The sequence below is a fragment of the Saccoglossus kowalevskii genome, chromosome 3 (genome assembly GCF_978046115.1).
Source record: "Saccoglossus kowalevskii chromosome 3, keSacKowa6.1, whole genome shotgun sequence".
Lineage (NCBI taxonomy): Eukaryota > Metazoa > Hemichordata > Enteropneusta > Harrimaniidae > Saccoglossus > Saccoglossus kowalevskii.
This window is the reverse complement of record NC_140643.1, coordinates 40,074,385-40,093,174: the sequence shown is the minus strand read 5'-3', so window position 1 is coordinate 40,093,174 and position 18,790 is coordinate 40,074,385. Positions and strand designations below refer to the sequence as shown.

Genomic DNA, 18,790 nt, shown 5'->3' with positions numbered 1-18,790 from the left:
TTTAATAACTTTTACATAACTTTTAAATGAGATGTCCCTCACATCGCCACGTTCGCATTTACAGTTGAAGGGTTCACAACATGCCAGGGTTCGCAAGGTCGACTAGGCTGGAGAAGCTGACCGACAACAAACATTCTTTACCGGAAGCGCCGATGCTACTGTTAGCTTCGGATTCGCATTAACCTCGAATTCGAAAATATTTTCACGGTTTCAGTTCATATTCTCTCCATATTCATTATTATTTTGACGATATTGTAGTACTTTTATGAAATGTTTGGTTTTTTGAGCACTTATTTTCAATCGAGGAGCACTATTGATATTAAAAATAAACAGGGAATCAAAACGAGTATTCGAAATGAGTATGAATTCAACTCAAACCAACGCTGGAACAATTTTGATAGTGTTGATAATATGTCGAACTCACAAAATCAATCTAAGAAGTCAGCACCCACCAACGTTGCATCGAGTCTACTTACACACCAAGAGAATGAACAACTTTTCAATATTCTTGGCAAGAGATGTGTGGTGAGTTCCCATGGTTTTATGGGTAAATGAATCTGATATCCCATGGCGTGAGTTCTGACACTATTTCCTCTGGGTGACTCACTCGTATCATGGAGCTATTTTTTAGCTCCATGCTCGTATTGAAATTCAACTGAGATAAAATGACGTAAATACAGTGCATGCTATGCTCAGACGTGTATTTTTCCGACAACTTTATGGCTCTTTTTCTCTACGGACGTATGAACACGTTGTTGAAAGTGTCATTGATTTAGAAACGGCTCGATTGTTTCGTTCGTGGAAGGGTGTATTTTCTATAGTATACATTCCCAAATATATTTATCTGAAAAAGTTTCTGTGTATGGCTAGCATGATGCATACACAGAAACACACACAATCAATTTTAGGTTGTATTTTTGATCTATAATTATGCATGTAGACATAGCATCTAATTAATCTAACCAATTTGTGGGTTGTTTTGCAAGGAAAGATGTGTAAGATATAATACTATAATCTGCATATTGAGGTTAATGACTAAGTGCATTAAAATACTTTTATTCAAAGAAAGAATTAAATGTACATATATTTGTACTCATGTGTGTGAACAGGAATAAACATGGCATTAGTACAAAAGCCGAGAGGGGCCTTCCTACTTCACAGTTCCAACTTCCGACTTCTAACTTCCGAGTTTCGACATCTAACTTCCGAGTTTCGACTTCTAACTTCTGAGTTTCGACTTGTAACTTGAGTTTCGACTTCTATCTACCGAGTTTCGACTTCTAATGCCATGTTTATTCCTGTTCACACACATGAGTACAAATATATGTACATTTAATTCTTTCTTTGAATAAAAGTATTTTAATGCACTTAGTCATTAACCTCAATATGCAGATTATAGTATTATATCTTACACATCTTTCCTTGCAAAACAACCCACAAATTGGTTAGATTAATTAGATGTTATGTCTTAGGAGTTTTAATAATTAATGGTTGCATTCCTTTGGTTTTTATGAATCTTTGAATTTCACGTTTTTGAACATAGTGTGCCATGATTTATACAAAGTAACTTTTTTTTTTGTTCACAGACTTTAGCAACAGCAATAGTGCAACTTTATGTTGCTCATCCAGACAGAGACAGATGGAGCAGAAAACACTGTGGGGTTGCATGTTTTGTAAAAGACAACCCCAAACGCTCTTACTTTATACGTATCTTTGATATCCATGTAAGTACTAATGTCAGATGATATACACTACTTATTCCGCCAGCTTGCTTTCGCTTTTCAATTTTTTTTTCACTCGCTTTTGCAACCACTTGTTTAATTTGCCTGGATAATTTCCATTTTATTTCCAGCCACGCAATCGGAGAAATATTGACCGTCTGTCCACCTCACTAGTGGTCTTTCTGATTTTCAGAGATATTGCCTATAATTACCGGATTCTGCCGTAAATTCGCCCATCTGTTATGAAATGCAAATTTTCAACGCTCGATGCTGTAGAAATGAATGTCCGCCATGTTTCGACCTAAAATGGTGTTCTTTGACCTGATAAGTCAAATTGATAATTAACCAATGAAAACGATGGATGATGCCAACGTGTTAAAATTACCATAGCTCATTTAAATATGTTAATGTTATTGAACGCAATGCGGAAGAGATTTGCCGATGTTGTAGTACAATCTTTTGGCTTGGATTTTGATGGGAGAGCGGCATGATTTGTTTTTAAATAAAAAAAATAGTTGTTTTCAAAAGAGAAACTGAGCATTTGAAGAATAATTTAACATTGTTTACAGCGATAACAGCTCATCGTCGAAAAGAAGCTAACCCATTCATGCTAGTCGCAATAAACATCAATACTCTTGAATAGGCGTCAATGACTACGGCGAAACTTTTAGGCATCAGAAAAGATTAAAATAACACCTTAAAAAACTGCTGAAAAATCGCCCTGGGTGGTTTCTTGGTCCCTTTTTATTACGGTAGTCCCCGTTCGGACGGAGTCCAAAAACGGGGACTTATGTTTTGCCCTGTGTGCGTCCATGATCACCTGTATCTCGAACATGCATGGACCGATTATGTTCAAACTTCACTCATACATCACACATTATATGGGACATATGCACATGCATTTTTTTCATGATCCGATTAACAATAGCCGAATAGCGGCCATTTTAAGGCCGAAAATGCATCAAAATCGCACATTTTCACCATTCCGGACCCGGATCTCAGTTATGCATGGACGGATTTCGTTCAAATTTGGTACATACATTAAACATAATAGGACCTTGATGCACGTCATTTTTTTTTTCGGATCAAGTTTGAAATGGCCGACTGGCGGCCATTTTGTTTTAAAGAATTCAGTTCTGGATCCGTATCCGAGACATGTCTGGATTGATCAAGTTCAAACTTCACACACACAAGGTACATCATGTCACAAATATGTATGTGCATTTGTTTCATGATCCCATTAACGATAGCCAAATGGCGGCCGCTTTAAGGCCGAAAATGCATTGAAATCGCACATTTTCACCATTCCGAACCCGGATCTCAGTTCTGCATGGACAGATTTCGTTCAAATTTGGTACTTACATTAAACATAATAGGATCTTGATGCACGTCATTTTTTTTTCCCGGATCAAGTTCGAAATGGCCGACTGGCGGCCATTTTCTTAAAGAATTCAGTTCTGGATCCGTATCCAAGACATGTCTGGATTGATCAAGTTCAAACTTCACACACACATGGTGCATCATGTCACAAATAGATATGTGCATTTGTTTCATGATCCGCTTAACAATAGCTGAATGGCCATTTTAAGACCGAAAATGCATTAAAATCACGTATTTTCACAATTCCGGAACCAGATCTCAGTCATGCATGGATGGATTTTGTTCAGATTTAGTACAATGTGTTGTACATATGCCGGTGCATTTCGGTCATGATCTGCTTTGAATGTATATGTCACTCTGTCTCAAATATGAACGGAACAGGGACGTGTCATTGACAATGACTTGTTTTTTTAAAAACCTGAACTGTCGTTTAACGGCCCTGGGCGAATTCACGGCAGAATCCGGTATATGCATGAAATCTTCCCATTTTAACACAAATGCAGTGTGATTGTTAGACTTTCAAAGTACATCACTGTAATTCACAACCAAAACTAAATTTAAACTAATCTTTATCTATGCTCTGTTGAGTTTTTCCAGGGAATCTGGCTCATTTTTATCAGAAAATGTTTGTTCTCGATATTGACGTCACAGTAGGTAGTCCTGTCTCACATAGAACAAGCCCATGCAGCCACTGATCATGACTTTATTTTGAAGTAAAATCTTACCAAACCGATTTGGCTTTGGCATTATCATTTTATGAAAGAAACCACATCAATATTTTCCTTGTTAGCATTGTATTTTTACGCAAGTGTCTTGATAATCATTATTATGTTTGTCAAATTTTATCTTGGGATAATTCAAAGGTTTGAGGCAGGTGTTGTTTTCTTTTATGTTTTACAGAAAGGCTATGTAGTATGGGAACAAGAGTTGTACAACCAGTTTAAGTATGGTACACCTAAATCTTTTTTCCACACCTTTGCTACAGATGTAAGTTGCAGTTCAAGTTCTTCTTCAAGGCAAATTTGTACTGAACTGTAGGATCTGCATGTGAAAAAATCTACAGGTTGTTTACACAAAGCCCAATTTCTGGCAATACTGATAAACTATTGTTTTCCAAATGGTTTTGTATGATATCTCTTTTTCGCAGTTCTCAAATTTATTCCCACAGTTGTGTCTATTATTGCATCTGCAATGTATTTTGCCAGATTCTAGTAACCACACCTTTATTTGCACCCAATGACAATGAGGATGCATTTCTGTAATACGGATTGATAAATTTATATTGTGAAATTAACCTAATGCTTAGTGCTATATTTGGGATAGTAAGTTTGATATATTATGCATTATTCAATAATTATTGTGCTTTATTGGTGATTTAGAATTTTCAAGTTGCTCTCAACTTTGCCAACGAAGTCGAGGCCAATGGTTTCAAAACTGTAATTAATGAGAAAATCAGACAGAAGCAGCAAAGAAAGCAAGGTAAGCTGAATTGAATAGTAATAACTACTGATCATTAGTAGCGTATGTTGCATTTATTCTATTAAAGCATATTTCAAGAGAAGCACACATAAATCCCAAAAGGCATTTATTATATACTGAATGTTTAAAATATGATCATAGACACATTGATTGATCATTAACATACTGTAGAATACTTTATTTTTGCTTGGAATTTATTTTCGCTATTTTCGCTAAAGGGATGATTCCGTGAAAATAAATCCAGTGAATATACATTTTTTCCTATATTTTACATTAATCTCATCAAAAATCAGTGAAAATAAATTCCAAGCAAAACGCCCAAAAAGCCTTTTCAGCGAAAATAAATTCCAGCGAAAATAAAGTATTCCACAGTATATACATCTATATGGACTACTAATGGGGTTGAACACTAAGTCACTAATCAAGATTCATTCACTAACAAGTGTTTAACTTTAGTGGGACTCTGCTTAAGGTACTTTGGTACTTTTGGTGTTCTGGTTGACATTGGAATAAACCATGCTATTATGATAGGGAGGTGGTCATACAGCCCAACATAAGTGTTCATATGGCAAAATGTAGTATGCTCATCACTTGCACAGTCCTGATATATAGTCCCAAACATGGAATACCGTATCTATATGTAATGTACATACACTTCCAATTTGCACACCAGACAATGATACTGTGTGTCACACGCAACGTAATATTACCGTAATTGGTATAGTACAGGTGTGATGGTTCAAATACCAAAATGGCAACAGTAACAGAAAGACTTCCCTGGCGGCGATGATAAAATACGAATACGGAGCCAACAGATGAGGTTTCAACTGGTACTGGTATTATTATACTCTGCAAACATCAAGTACAATAACGCGGTAAAACTCCACTACTCCAATAACTAGATACTTAAACTCCAATACAATTCAACGAGATCTCCGATCTGAACTCAGTGCTGAACAACTCCCTTACATATACCCACACTGTCTATAAATAGACCATTACATCAGCATACATAATGAGTCTGGAACTTACTACAAATTTCTAGAATGTTCCATTACCTTCTATTGCCTTCTACAGTGCCCTATTACCTATTCAACCAACTTCTAAAAATTCCACCCAGACACAGTACGGTTCTAGAACATTCTCAGTCACACGGAAGTGGTAAACAAGTCGTATGCGACACTGTGTACAAAGCAAATGTTGTGATTCAACTCATGTCACTTCATCAACAACAGCTTTTGGGTGCGATCTCACTCTGGTAGACTCTAATGCGACTGAATAGAAGGCCATGGTAACCAAGGCAACATGAAAGAAGTATCAGCACATATGTCTAACATACCGATAATAACCATCCAATGATGTAAACATAATTTGCTATTAATATTGTTTTTACAGAAAAAAAGAAACAAGCACCAGCAAGACCTCGAGGTGCCCCTCCTCCAGCCCCCATGCCTTCACCAATAATTCCTAGTAAGTACCTGTCTCATATTTATATTCTGTTTTTGTGTATTAGTTGATACTTTCTGACCTGTGTTAATAGCCATGTATGTACATATCACAGTCAGCTGGCGCACACGTGATAATAAAATAAATACGATATTTACTATATGGGGGGGGCGCCATCTTGAATGACGCATAAAACTAAATAAGAGACAAGTTGTGAAACGCGTTTTTCAGATTCGTACAAATCAGGACAAAAATATCAATATTTCACAAAAATACGGTCCGTTGGTGTTATATTAAGCCAACCGATAACAAAATTCAGCCGAATTCGTCGTTTTTGTGTGGAAAAATCTCTTGCATACGAACACCTAATTACGCGAAGAACCTGGAACACTAAGCCGGGGTATTTGAAACTAAAAATTGGCATTCCAGCACAGCAGCCAATCAGCGACGGCCTAACGCTTAGATGACAGATTTCCCATTTGGATGCTATGATGACAAATGCTATGATGCTCCATGGAGCTAAAAAGCTCCATGGAGAAACATGTGCACCAGATATTTATGTTAACAACTCCAGAAACAGACCACATGACAGTGTTCACCATTGAGTCTTTTTGTTGATGTATATGGATTTACCCTGTCTATCAGTAATAATTACTTGTGTCTCTGATAACTTAAGTAATTCTTTTTTGATTGTTCTGAAAATTGGGTATATCATTAATCAATGTATAATCTCAGATCAGTTCAATTCTTGTATGTTGCTTTTTATATTTTTGGAGATATTGGTGAAAATGTGTCTTCAAAATCTGCATTAGCTTAGCATAGCATGTCACTTTGACAAAACTTTAGTAACAACTTTGAAATGCATCAACTCATCATGTACCCATATATTGTTCATAATGGAACATTACTCTCAAAGATCTGTTATTTAGTGCATTAACAAATATGTTTTATGAATTGATTGTCCAGCCAAATTTTGGTCAGTAATACATTTCGCTAATTTTTTCCATGTCAAATTTTGCTTGCATACATTATTCTTTTGGAAAACAATTTGAATAAGAGTATGAATTTTGTAAGTAAATGTTGATGATCTTTTTTTTGTTCCTTAACTGATAGGATTTTAATGACATTGAGACAAGCATTCTCTTTTATACCAACTGTGAAGTATGCTGTAAGATGTATAATTATTCTTAATGCTCAAATTTTATTATCTACTAATCAGTACTAATCATCAGACTTCAATGAAACACAGCACAGACATATTAGTTTGAATCTTGGTACATAAATTCTCTAAGATAATGCAATAACATGATTAGTTTGGGGTTAAAAATACCTACTGGTAATTTTCTAAATAAGTCAAGTTTTTGCTTGCGTCAATATCTCAAGAACATTTCAATGAAACTTGGTACATGGGTGCCCAGGAACAATACACAATCTTTATTAGTTTGGGGTTGAAATCTAAGCATACTAATGATCTAATTTTCATAATAATTAACCAATTTTTACCTTTTCCAGTGACGTTTTAGAAACTGATTATTGCATTTCAATAATACTTAACACATAAGTGCTTGGGCAAAATGCTAGTTACCTAAATAATTTTGAATTGAAATCTGATCATACTAATTACCTGATTTGCATTTTGCAAATTATGTACAATCTCATCACATTTCATTGAAACTTGGTACATAGATGCTCTGGGGTAATCAACAGAGTTTAATAGTTTAAGCCATGCATATTGTTAAGAGGATTCTGCTAAATTAAATCCATATTTAAAATTGAAATAGAACACATTGTTTTAAATGTAGTCGTGAATTTGCTAAAAATAGCAATCATCCATATTATTCAATAAACACTGTGCGCCACATTTCTGTACAACTTGCTCATACTGACCATATCAAATAGCACAGATGTTAAACATACCTCACTTTACAAATCAGACTTGCCTTGCCACAAATAGACAAGACTTAGATAGTTCTTTTATGTTTTAGTCGTACTATCATATGGTAAATATTGTAAAATTATTAAAAATACATAAAAAGCAAAACATTTCATCCACATTTTAAAAAGAAAATTGTTCTAAAATATATGTATTCTGTATTTGACAAACAGTTCATTTGACAAATGAAAACTCACAGGAATATGTTTCAGCTATTAGAACAGAATGATAGAGTTTTTATAATACTGGTTTAAAAACGCACTTCAAAGATTGCAGTGTTTGAAGATGTAGATTCTCAGGAGGCAACAGTACTGTTGACTTCTCCCTTCACTGGACACCAACTAACTATTTAAGTTGATTTGCATACAAAGCAGAGCTTGCAACATGATAACTATTCATAAAGGGTGTTTTTTTTTTACTTTTCATATAATACAGCAGTCACACAATGAGGCAGTTCATATTTGTCTCAGTAAATCATTAATTTTTGACAGACACCTGTACAAAATACTTGGACTAAAGCCAGCTAAAATTTTCTGTTATCTTGCATGTTTTATGAATCTATTCACGTCTAAATGCAGCACTTTTTTTTTTGCGATGAGGCATTTGTTTTTATACTAAAATATCTGAATTACTTTGAATAAAGCTGGAAATTATGTTTTTAGTCTGTTACCAGAAAAACAAAATTAAAACAAGAATATATTTGGTCTAGTTATGATGGCCATTTTTACTCAACACTTAACAGACTACATGTACTTCTTTTCAGCCTCTATAGCTACTGCTCAACCAGAATCCAGTACCTTAAGGAAGAAGAAAAAGGGGAAGGAGAAAGGAAAAAAGTTGACAAAAGCTGATATTGGATTACCAAGTGATTTCAGGCAAGCAGTTATTGTTTCATCTGTAATATGATTGTATGTATGCTGTTTGAAATGAATCAAATAAATGTAAACCAAATCATTAAATCAGTTGAATGATATGATTGATGATATGAATGTAAACCAAATCATTCATAGCCCGTATGAATGATTAATACCTCACCTGCTAAATACCTCAACAGACAGTCGCTACAAATGGCATATAATACATGTAGCATAAATGTGTTAAATGAGCTTTTCGAATGCAGAATTTTTATTTCGTATACTGTTATATTATTATGTATTTTATTGAAGCATGGGTGTCATCGTATGCGCATGTGACAGACAGCCATAGCGTGTCTTTGTTTACAAACAAACTTCTGCCCATGAGCCTTTGTGTTTTTATTGTAATCATCAATTAGGGCTCAATTATTGTATGTGTGCAGATGGCCTGTGCTTTAAAGTACCGGTAGTGTTCTTTTCTCAGCTGATCTTGAATTTATATTTTTCCACAGACATGTAGGGCATGTTGGATGGGATCCAGACAAAGGATTTGATGTAAGTTTCTCGTTTACAATATATTACCGGTAAAACTACTTAAAGAGCTAACCCAAAGTAGATATTCATATGTGTGTTTGTTTTGTCTACTCCTCTTAGTAATAATTTATTTATACATATCTTTCTTTCAACAGTTTTCGTACCTTCCCCAGTAACGCACTCCCTCATCAGTACTCAGTTGTCTCCTAGCCCTCTAGTGAACTATTATCTGTCTTTCTTCTCAAATGTTCTACCTGTGATGCAAATCCTTGCCTATAACACACTGTCTGCATTGATTTGTGAGTTTATCATAATTATTCTGTATTACAGACTGACAATCTTGACCCAGATTTGAAGAATTTGTTTGACACTGTTGGTATTTCCGAATCGCAATTGAAAGACAAAGAGATGTCTAAATTCATATATGATTTCATTGAGAGTCAAGGCGGTGTGGAGGCTGTTAAGAGAGACCAAGAAAGAATTAGGCAAGGAACTATAAGTGGTGAGTTAATGTTTTTTTGTTAGTATCTTTTAGCGTACTGTAAAATACTATATTTTAGCTTGGAATTAATTTTTGCTATTTTCGCCAAAAGAATGATTCAGTAAAAATAAAATACATCAAATGTACCTTTTTTTCTGTATTTTACATTCAACCCGTCAAAAATCAGTGAAAATCAGTTCCATACAAAACACCCAAAAAGTGAAAATTAATTCCAGCTAAAATAAAGTATTTCACAATTCATCTTATTCCAGTGTATGAGTTGGCCATTTGACTTTATTTTATAATTATATATTTTTATTTTCAACTGGCAATAAGCATACGAACAATGATGAAATGCAAGCCCGAGTCGCCCTGTTCTTTGCAATTGTACTTTTCAAGTACATTAAACAAATACCAGTAATTCAAAAATAAGCCATTTAATATTACAGAGAATGATGGGCCTCACACATTAATATATTGAAAAGATTCTTACTCACACAAATCAAATGTTTGTAAAAGTGTAACTGCAGTGATACTGACAACATTAGCTTTAAAAAAGGGGAGGAGACGTTCATGTCTTTGGAATATAAGATAATAGGCTAAGTAACAATTCATGCTAGAAATATGCTTGACAAATAAAACTACATAAAAGTGTAGCAACAATGAATATAATAACAGTATAACACTATGTTTGTTTGGCCTCAACTTGGCTGACCACTGAAAAGCCAATAAAGTCTCGCTCGCTGAACCTCGCTATTCCTTCTGCAGTGTACACATCAACCAATTGCATTTCCCTCCTAATTAAATGTACCCTACAAACTCATTATGGTAGCTTAGCCTCTCTATTTGATATGCAGGCTAATGAGACATCACATACTGTCATGCCGAGATCATGTCATGTCAGTCTACGCAGCTTACCAAACAAGAATGTAAGCATGTCAAAACAACTATTTATGCTGTGAAAAACAACTACTGTAAAATCTGTATTAGAAACCGCGGCTTCTATTAAAATGGTACAATGCAACAGAGAGGATGCGGCTTCTATTAGAGCATCTACACATATGAGAAATGATGAATGTTTGGTTCTAAATTGTTCAAAAAGAATGGGTGCGACTTCTATTAGGGATGCGGCTTCTAATACAGATTTTACGGTACTTGTAATATATGTCATGATGAACCTTGTGAAAGGGTTTTAAGACGTCTCTGTAATATTTGTCATCAACCAAATTAATCAATGAAGTAACTATTATACAGTCCAAGCAAAAATAACTTTTTCTCACTCGATGATTTTATGATATTAATAATTTTATTAAGATGTAAAAAATAATTGGAATCCAACAGAAAATATGTATTTGTGTTATGAAAACACATTTAAGATAAACCACTGCTCACTTGCATTTTTAGTTCCTGTTCATATATGGTCCAAAAAGGATGACTCGTAATAATATTTCACTTCTGCACCTGTACCTCAGACATGCCTGGGCTGATTTCATTCAAACTTCACATCATATCATATATATGCACATGCATTTATTTCATGATCCAATTCAAGATGGCCAATAATGGTCTTTTCAGTGCCATTTTGTTTTTGCTAAATGCTGTTTTAGTAGCCATCGTTTTAATTTTTGCTGTTATTTGAGCATTATCTCAATATGGAAAAGTACTTGTTTAATGATCAGATACAAGATGACTTGATCATCAAGCATCAGCTTCTGGATCTATATCTGACATGTTCATGGTGCAACTATATTACTATAAACAAAATAACTAACGGGGACTGTGCCATGCATGGCTTGTTATACTTATTATGGTCCATAGATCATCATGCAACTATCTTTTTTTTTTGAAAAAAATTTAATAAAATTTACCTACTGCTTCTCAGATTGCTCTATTTCTCAATTTCTCAAAGGAAATCTCTTTGCTCTCATAAATTGCCCTGTGACTTTTATACCATATATTACATATACAAAATAAAAATGTTTTTTTGTTGTTCTTTTTTCAATATACAGGTGAACGTCCTGCACGATTAGCTGGACCACCTCCACCATTGCCACCTTCCCGAGGTCCAGGCCCTCCAGCTCCATCACGTAGTGGCCCACCTCCACCCCCTCCACCTGGACGTGCAACAGGACCACCTCCTCCCCCTCCCCCATCTAGAATGAATGGAGCCCCTCCACCACCACCACCCTCTCGAGGACCTTCACAAGCCCCTCCTCCTCCTCCCCCTAATATGTCATCTCGGGCACCACCACCTACTTGCCCTCCTCCACCGCCTTCTTCCTATGGTGCTCCTCCACCTCCTCCTGGTGGACCTCCACCTCCACCACCACCTGGACCCCCACCACCACCTTCAAGTGGACCCCCACCACCACCGCCACCTCCTATGCCCCCTTCAGAACCCGATGCTCCAGCTCCGTCTTCTGGGAGATCAGCACTACTTGGGCAGATTCAGCTAGGTGCATCACTAAAGCATGTGGATCCTTCAGAACAGAAAGCGGCAGCACCTTCAGATACCAGAGGAGATCTATTATCACAGATAAGACAGGGACGCTCACTCAAACCTGTAAGGTTCTATTGAATTCTGATGACACATAGTTTCTAAAATTCAATGTCTGCACAACAAGAACAACATTCATTATTAAGTGATCACTCTAAAATTACAAGAATTAGAAAAAGTCTGCATACATGTGTGCATATCACAATTCAATCAAATATGGTTGGTTTGATTTTGTAAGTTAGCCATCTACTGGTTTAAAATTGAATCTGAAATTGACATTTTTTTTGTATTCCAATCAATGTCTATGTGGTTCTCATTTTGGTGAAACACTATTAATCATCAAATTAGAATTTATTAGTTTCAATCATAAATAGTAGGTAAACAATATAACCTGTTAAATTGACAACTTTCATTCATACAACCCACAAAAATACTCGTTATTGACTCTCACTTCAAGGTAGTGACATTGATTAGTAACAATTCAATTGTGATTAGGGCATTTTCTACCAGTTACTAAGCATGTTACTATGGCAATGTAGATATTTTTCAGGGAACTGAGGTCTAGAAGATACAATCATGTAATTTTTGTTTAAACATTTTTCTGTCCTGCCTTTTTTTTTTTTCATGGGACTGACTGTTCCTCACTGTATGTTCATTCTGTGTTTTCAATTTCTTCACTGTTCACAAAATAATGACTTGATGTGTTGCTTAAGGGAAAAAAGTCAAGCCAAATAACATAATGCTCCCTAAAGCAAGAGCTCCACAAATGTAGGAGCTTATAATAATAATACTTTGCTGAAGAATCAGGATAGCGGACTGGATAAAAAGTGATATAAAAAAACTGTAAATTACATGTTCTTACATTTGCCGAGCTCTTTCGTTTGGGAGTATTATGTTGTTGTATAATGTTGTTGACTTTTTCTTTAATGGATTGTCTGTCCGCCCAGCATCAGGGAGATTGTGGGTTTGACTCCCAAGGTCAGATGCAGACTCAGTCATTGAAAGAAAAATCTAGAGTATATACTGCCCACTTGACAGGCTTGCAGTATTTAGTGTTGGGAATATAATATGCAATCATGGAGGAAATAACGTTATGTTTCTCTGTATAAGCTATATGAAAACATGTCAATATGCTGGCATAGTTTATTGTACTTGTATTTCATTTTATACCTTCAGTAAATTTATTGTTTATAGCATATAAATTAGTGCTTTGGAAGATTGACTCTGGTATGGTATTATAGTGGCAACAGACTTGTGATTGGTAGACCTGATTTCCCCCAAAAGCAATCATACATTTGCAATTTCAAGAGATGGATCATAGGATAACCATGTCTAGTTTGTCTTGAAAAATACACTGAGAGATGCTTCCTTAAAAAATATTGCATTTTAAAATTCTGTCACTGATATCATTGATTTTGATCTTACAGGTTGAGTATGATGATACCCCAGCCCCAGTGGAGCCACAGACTGGTATGGCTGCTGCTCTAGCTGCTGCCCTCTCACTGCGACATGATGTCATTCATTCATCGGGTAAGTACATCCTCCAAAAGTTTGTGGCTTGATAAAAAATAAACAGTATTCTGTTTTTTCCTGCAAATAAGCTATTTATTCTTTGTGCACAAGAGTTGATTCACTGTAGTGTTGGGCACCATGTATTTTATAAAATTTCACTGAAGATGTTTTTTTCTTCTTATGCAGATGATGATGACGATGATGATGAGTTTACTGATGATGATGATTGGAGTGATTAGATGTCTGAATCTCTGTGTGACTTCTCTAAAACTACTGACATATTTTTGTGAATACTATATAAATAACATGCATGTATTGGGTTGAGGGGAGTGCGGATGTGAGTTTGAGTTAAAAATTTTATATAAATGCACTTACCATACTGACTGGGTGAGTAAGAAAATTTGATGGGGCCACTTACAGGATTTGTATAATAACTTGTACCGGTAATAGCTCTCTAAACCACTATACCAGATACATTTCCAACAAATTAACCAAGTGTTTCAGATGATTGATGGTGATAATAATAGCATCATGAACATGTTCACTCAGTTTGGACCAAACCACTTTAATCTCAGGAACAATTTAGTAAATGTATTGACATACTTTTTGAATTGAATTATTACAGATAATGCAATATTACATGTACCATATATGATAACTTTACATTTTCCACCATCGGAGATTCTGGTTCATCCTGTAGTTAAATCATGTGCAGTGGCCCTTCCTAATTTATTTCGTTATATGATTAAATTTTTGTTCAATATTGAAATAAGTCACATAGAAGTAGCCATAGCATTGTTTGACTTCTTAGTCAGTTGCATGTATTATCAGGGAGATTATTGATCACTAACAGATTTTTACATGATTGAATTTGCTAATTATGATTTCTAGTAATGGTCTTGGCACTGTTTATTGGTATGAATCATTGTTTATCTACTATAACTGGCTAATTTTCATTCTGTTTTTATATGTTCATTTAAATGATATCAATTTTTGTTTATTTTCTTGTCATAGCAATACTTGTTTAACTCTGAGATAGGACGCAACTGATGACCAAGTTACTGACTTGTCTATAGACGACATGCCATTTTAGAGAATATTGGTGAACTTGTAGCTTCAAGGTTTAATGTGCAAAATCACAGTAACAAAATGTGTATGGCAGCATACTTCTGATCAACTTAGTGCAATATTTGTGTCCACACTTACTTTAGTTTATAAACATGTACAATCCAAAGTACATTAAATTGTAAGTACTTTGGGAATAAAGTTACAACCCAATCTTGAGATATGAACAGACAAGTGATATATTTTAACATTTGTATATATTTTGAAATGGAAAATGTTCAAATCTGTTGCTTGAGTTTCAAGTTTAAAATCAATTTATTAAAGTTAGTATATATGTAAGTATATTTAACACACAATTGGGCAATATTGTAATATTTGTGAGACTCGTTTGATTCATTGTTACCTCTTGAATTCAGAATTTTAGTTCTGCAAGTTATATAATGGACAAATATTTGTACACAATTTGTAAGACAATTGATTAAAATACCAATTAACATGCAAGGGTTGTATGTTTTACCTTAAACTTGCATATATATATATATATATATATCAACTTTTGAGGACATAACACCTTCCTAAGATGTTTTTCATAGTCCTCGGAAAACATGAGCTATATTAATAGTTAATTAGTCCCCGTTCGGACGAAGTCCGAAAACGGGGACTTATAATTCGGTCTCCATCCGTCCGTCCGTCCGTTCGTGTGTCTGTGCGTCTGTGCGTCTGTGCGTCCGTGCGTCCGTCCGGAGTCATATCTCAGAATCCCTTGGACCGATTCTGTTCATTCTTTGCATGTGTCTAGTACTTTATGTGGGACATATGCACATGCAGTGGTTTAGCGATCCGATTCAAAATGGCCGACTGGCAGCCATCAAGTTTTTTAAAAATGTTGTATTTTGGACATGCTTTGTCAGTTTTCATTCAAACTTGGTACATAGATTATACATGTTAGTATACATGTCCATGATGATTTATTTCACAATTGGATCAAAGATGGCCGACTGGCAGCCATCTTATGTTTTGAAAATGTCGTATTTTGGACATGCTTTGTCAGTTTTCATTCAAATTTAGTACATAGATCATACATGTTAGGATACATGTCCCCGACCGTCCGTGAGTTCCTGAGTTTGTCTGTCCAACCGTCTGTGTGTCCGTCTGTCCGTGTGTCAGTCTATCCAACGTCATATTTCAGAATCCTGTGGACCGATTCCGTTCATTCTTTGCATGTGCGTAGTACCTTATGTGGGACATATGCACATGCAGTGGTTTAGCGATTCAATTCAAAATGGCCGACTGGCAGCCATCTTGTTTTTTGAAAATGTTGTATTTTGGACATGCTTTGTCAGTTGTCATTCAAACTTGGTACATAGATTATACATGTTAGAATACATGTCCATGACGATTTATTTTGCAATTGGATCAAAGATGGTCGACTGGCAGGCATCTTGTTTTTGTTTTTTTATGCAGTATCTTGTTGGACGTGCTCTGTCAGTTTTCATTCAAATTTGGCACATACATGTACTTTATACATGTTAGAATGCATGTCCATGACAATTCGTTTCAAAATCTGGTCAAGGATGGCCGATTGACAGCCATCTGACTTTTTGGCCTTACTACTATATTTCCACAATTTATGTACTATTTTCATTGATTCGTATTTGGCACACACATCATACATATCAGTGTGTTTCATAATCAGATCAAAGATGGCTGAATAACGACTGTTTTTATTTTGGCCATATTACTATGACACGAAACACGTGTTTTGATGTAAATAAACAATCTGTTGTATACGCCACTTGGAACTCAAGTTTCAAGGACATGCTCGCGACAACCCCTCCGCTTTAATATGACGAGCACAAAGAGAACTTAACGGGGACTGTGTCATTTTCAATGACTTGTTTGATTATTAATGTTTTAGGCTTAGTAAAGGAAAATGTATGGTACTGTTTATACTAATATACCCCCTTTACTAAAACCTACAAACATTTCTCGTTAAGTCACAGGATATTAAACTTGAATTAAAACGCTATTCTATTTTGAATTGCATTGCATTTAATTAAACTCCAATACTAAGTATGTGTAAGCAAAGCTGAGCAGGTTTCGATCAAATTCGGTACATGTGTACTTTGGGGTGATGTGCATACATGATTGGGACCATGTCTATGTATTAAGTAGCTAATTTGCATTTTGTATAGCCTGTGTAAGCAAAATTTCTACTAAGCGGATTTTAATCAAACTTTGTACAGAAGTACCTTGGAGTAATGTTCAGACATAGTTAGTTTTTGGACCATGACCGTGCATATTAAAGAGCTAATTTGCATAATTATCTATCAATCTGTATACAAAATCTAAAACGTACAAGATTTTGATCAAACTTGGTACATTTGGGTAATGTGCAGATATAATTTGTATATATTGTTTAATTTCATCATGTGTAAGCAAAATCAATGACTGTATTTTTTATGAAAAAAAAATTGCATATACAAGAGTTATATTGATTCAAGTAACAATTAGTATTAGAAGGAACTGATTTAGTCAGTTGCTTATTGGTCACTACCAATTACTTGCACTATTTGGATACAGTAAACATATTGTTTAACAGACAAATTCTGGTCCTTGCTGGAGATGCTTTCTCAGTATATGGAAAAACTGGGTCTTGGTATTGTATGCAAACATCCAGAGCTTGTCTGCTTGGACCACATATGTTACCTGCACTCTTCGCACTCTAATGGATTGGCACTACCACTAAACATACACTGACACCACCAAAGCACTAACATTGTTTTGTGTTTTTCTGCCAGGTTTGGTAATTGCTCATCAGTAGCACGTCTATCCTTACATAGATATCACATGAAACCTACAACTGGATGATGTATCACTTACCCATGTTGGTTGCAATCACCATAATAAGTGATCAATAGTGGAGTCACCATTTTTGAAACTGTTTTTTGCATGGGTCTGTTAAAGGAAACCGTCATCTAACCTAATGTTTGAGTACCAGCAAATAGCATGGCTTATAGACATGCTGATTGGTCGATGAGCTATTTGATGGACCTTGCCACAGTTTTTGATTCTGAACAGTGGGCAGGACAGATTCAAATATGAATAATATGTGTTCAGTGCCACCTCAAAGAGCTTGTACAGTGATTTTGAATAAAAAAAATACATGACAGCTCAGCTTTTGTTCTCACAGGACAACGACATACCTTTCAAGGGAACAATACTGTTTAGTTGTGTATTTTTCAGGCGGTTAATAACCCTTTGGTACAGTTTGTAATGAGATTGAACCCTAGTCTGCTTCTCCATCACTTTCACACATCCCGTAATGGTATTGTGGGGACTAATGGAGAAGAATCCCAGACGTACATGTACAATCACGGGTACAATTTACCCTTTTTTTCAAGCATATGTGATTTTTAAACAAAGTTTACTTCCTGGTTAGCACATAGATTTACATGTATATACACTCCTGCACCAAATGACTTGCGAATTGTGTTAAACACAATCATTCTAAAAAAATGTCTCGCCACTCTTCCCATTATCTTTCTTTTTCCTTTTCCAAAAGAATTTTTGATCAACATAGGGAAATAACAAACCCAAATCTCATTCTGTTACTGAATCCCGGTGTAAAGAGGTTAGAAAATATAAAGACACCGAAATACACGTTCTCCGTTGTGTGTCTGGTTTGGTTACCGCATGTCCACCGTTGTGTGTCTGGTTTGGTTACCGCATGTCCACCGTTGTGTGTCTGGTTTGGTTACCGCATGTCCACCGTTGTGTGTCTGGTTTGGTTACCGCATGTCCACCGTTGTGTGTCTGGTTTGGTTACCGCATGTCCACCGTTGTGTGTCTGGTTTGGTTACCGCATGTCCACCGTTGTGTGTCTGG

At 35.5% G+C, this 18,790-nt stretch overlaps 1 protein-coding gene across 2 annotated transcripts; it reads left to right on the top strand.

Annotated features, from left to right (window-relative positions):
• The first annotated feature begins 369 nt into the window (after window positions 1–369).
• On the top strand, window positions 370–15,403 carry LOC102809815 (actin nucleation-promoting factor WASL-like). 2 transcript variants are annotated; one of them, XR_014928996.1, is made up of 12 exons: window positions 370–525; window positions 1,587–1,724; window positions 4,002–4,088; window positions 4,481–4,580; window positions 5,976–6,050; window positions 8,723–8,834; window positions 9,326–9,368; window positions 9,678–9,849; window positions 11,838–12,391; window positions 13,753–13,855; window positions 14,024–14,174; window positions 14,852–15,403. XR_014928996.1 is itself a non-coding variant. In XM_085497199.1 (11 exons), the coding sequence occupies exons 1-11, from the start codon at window positions 412–414 to the stop codon at window positions 14,074–14,076; spliced, it is 1,551 nt and encodes a 516-aa protein (XP_085353325.1). In that variant the 5' UTR covers window positions 370–411; the 3' UTR covers window positions 14,077–15,403. The 2 variants fall into 2 exon arrangements, 1 of the variants encoding a protein (XP_085353325.1); XM_085497199.1 differs by having other exon boundaries at window positions 14,024–15,403.
• The last annotated feature ends 3,387 nt before the right edge of the window (window positions 15,404–18,790 follow it).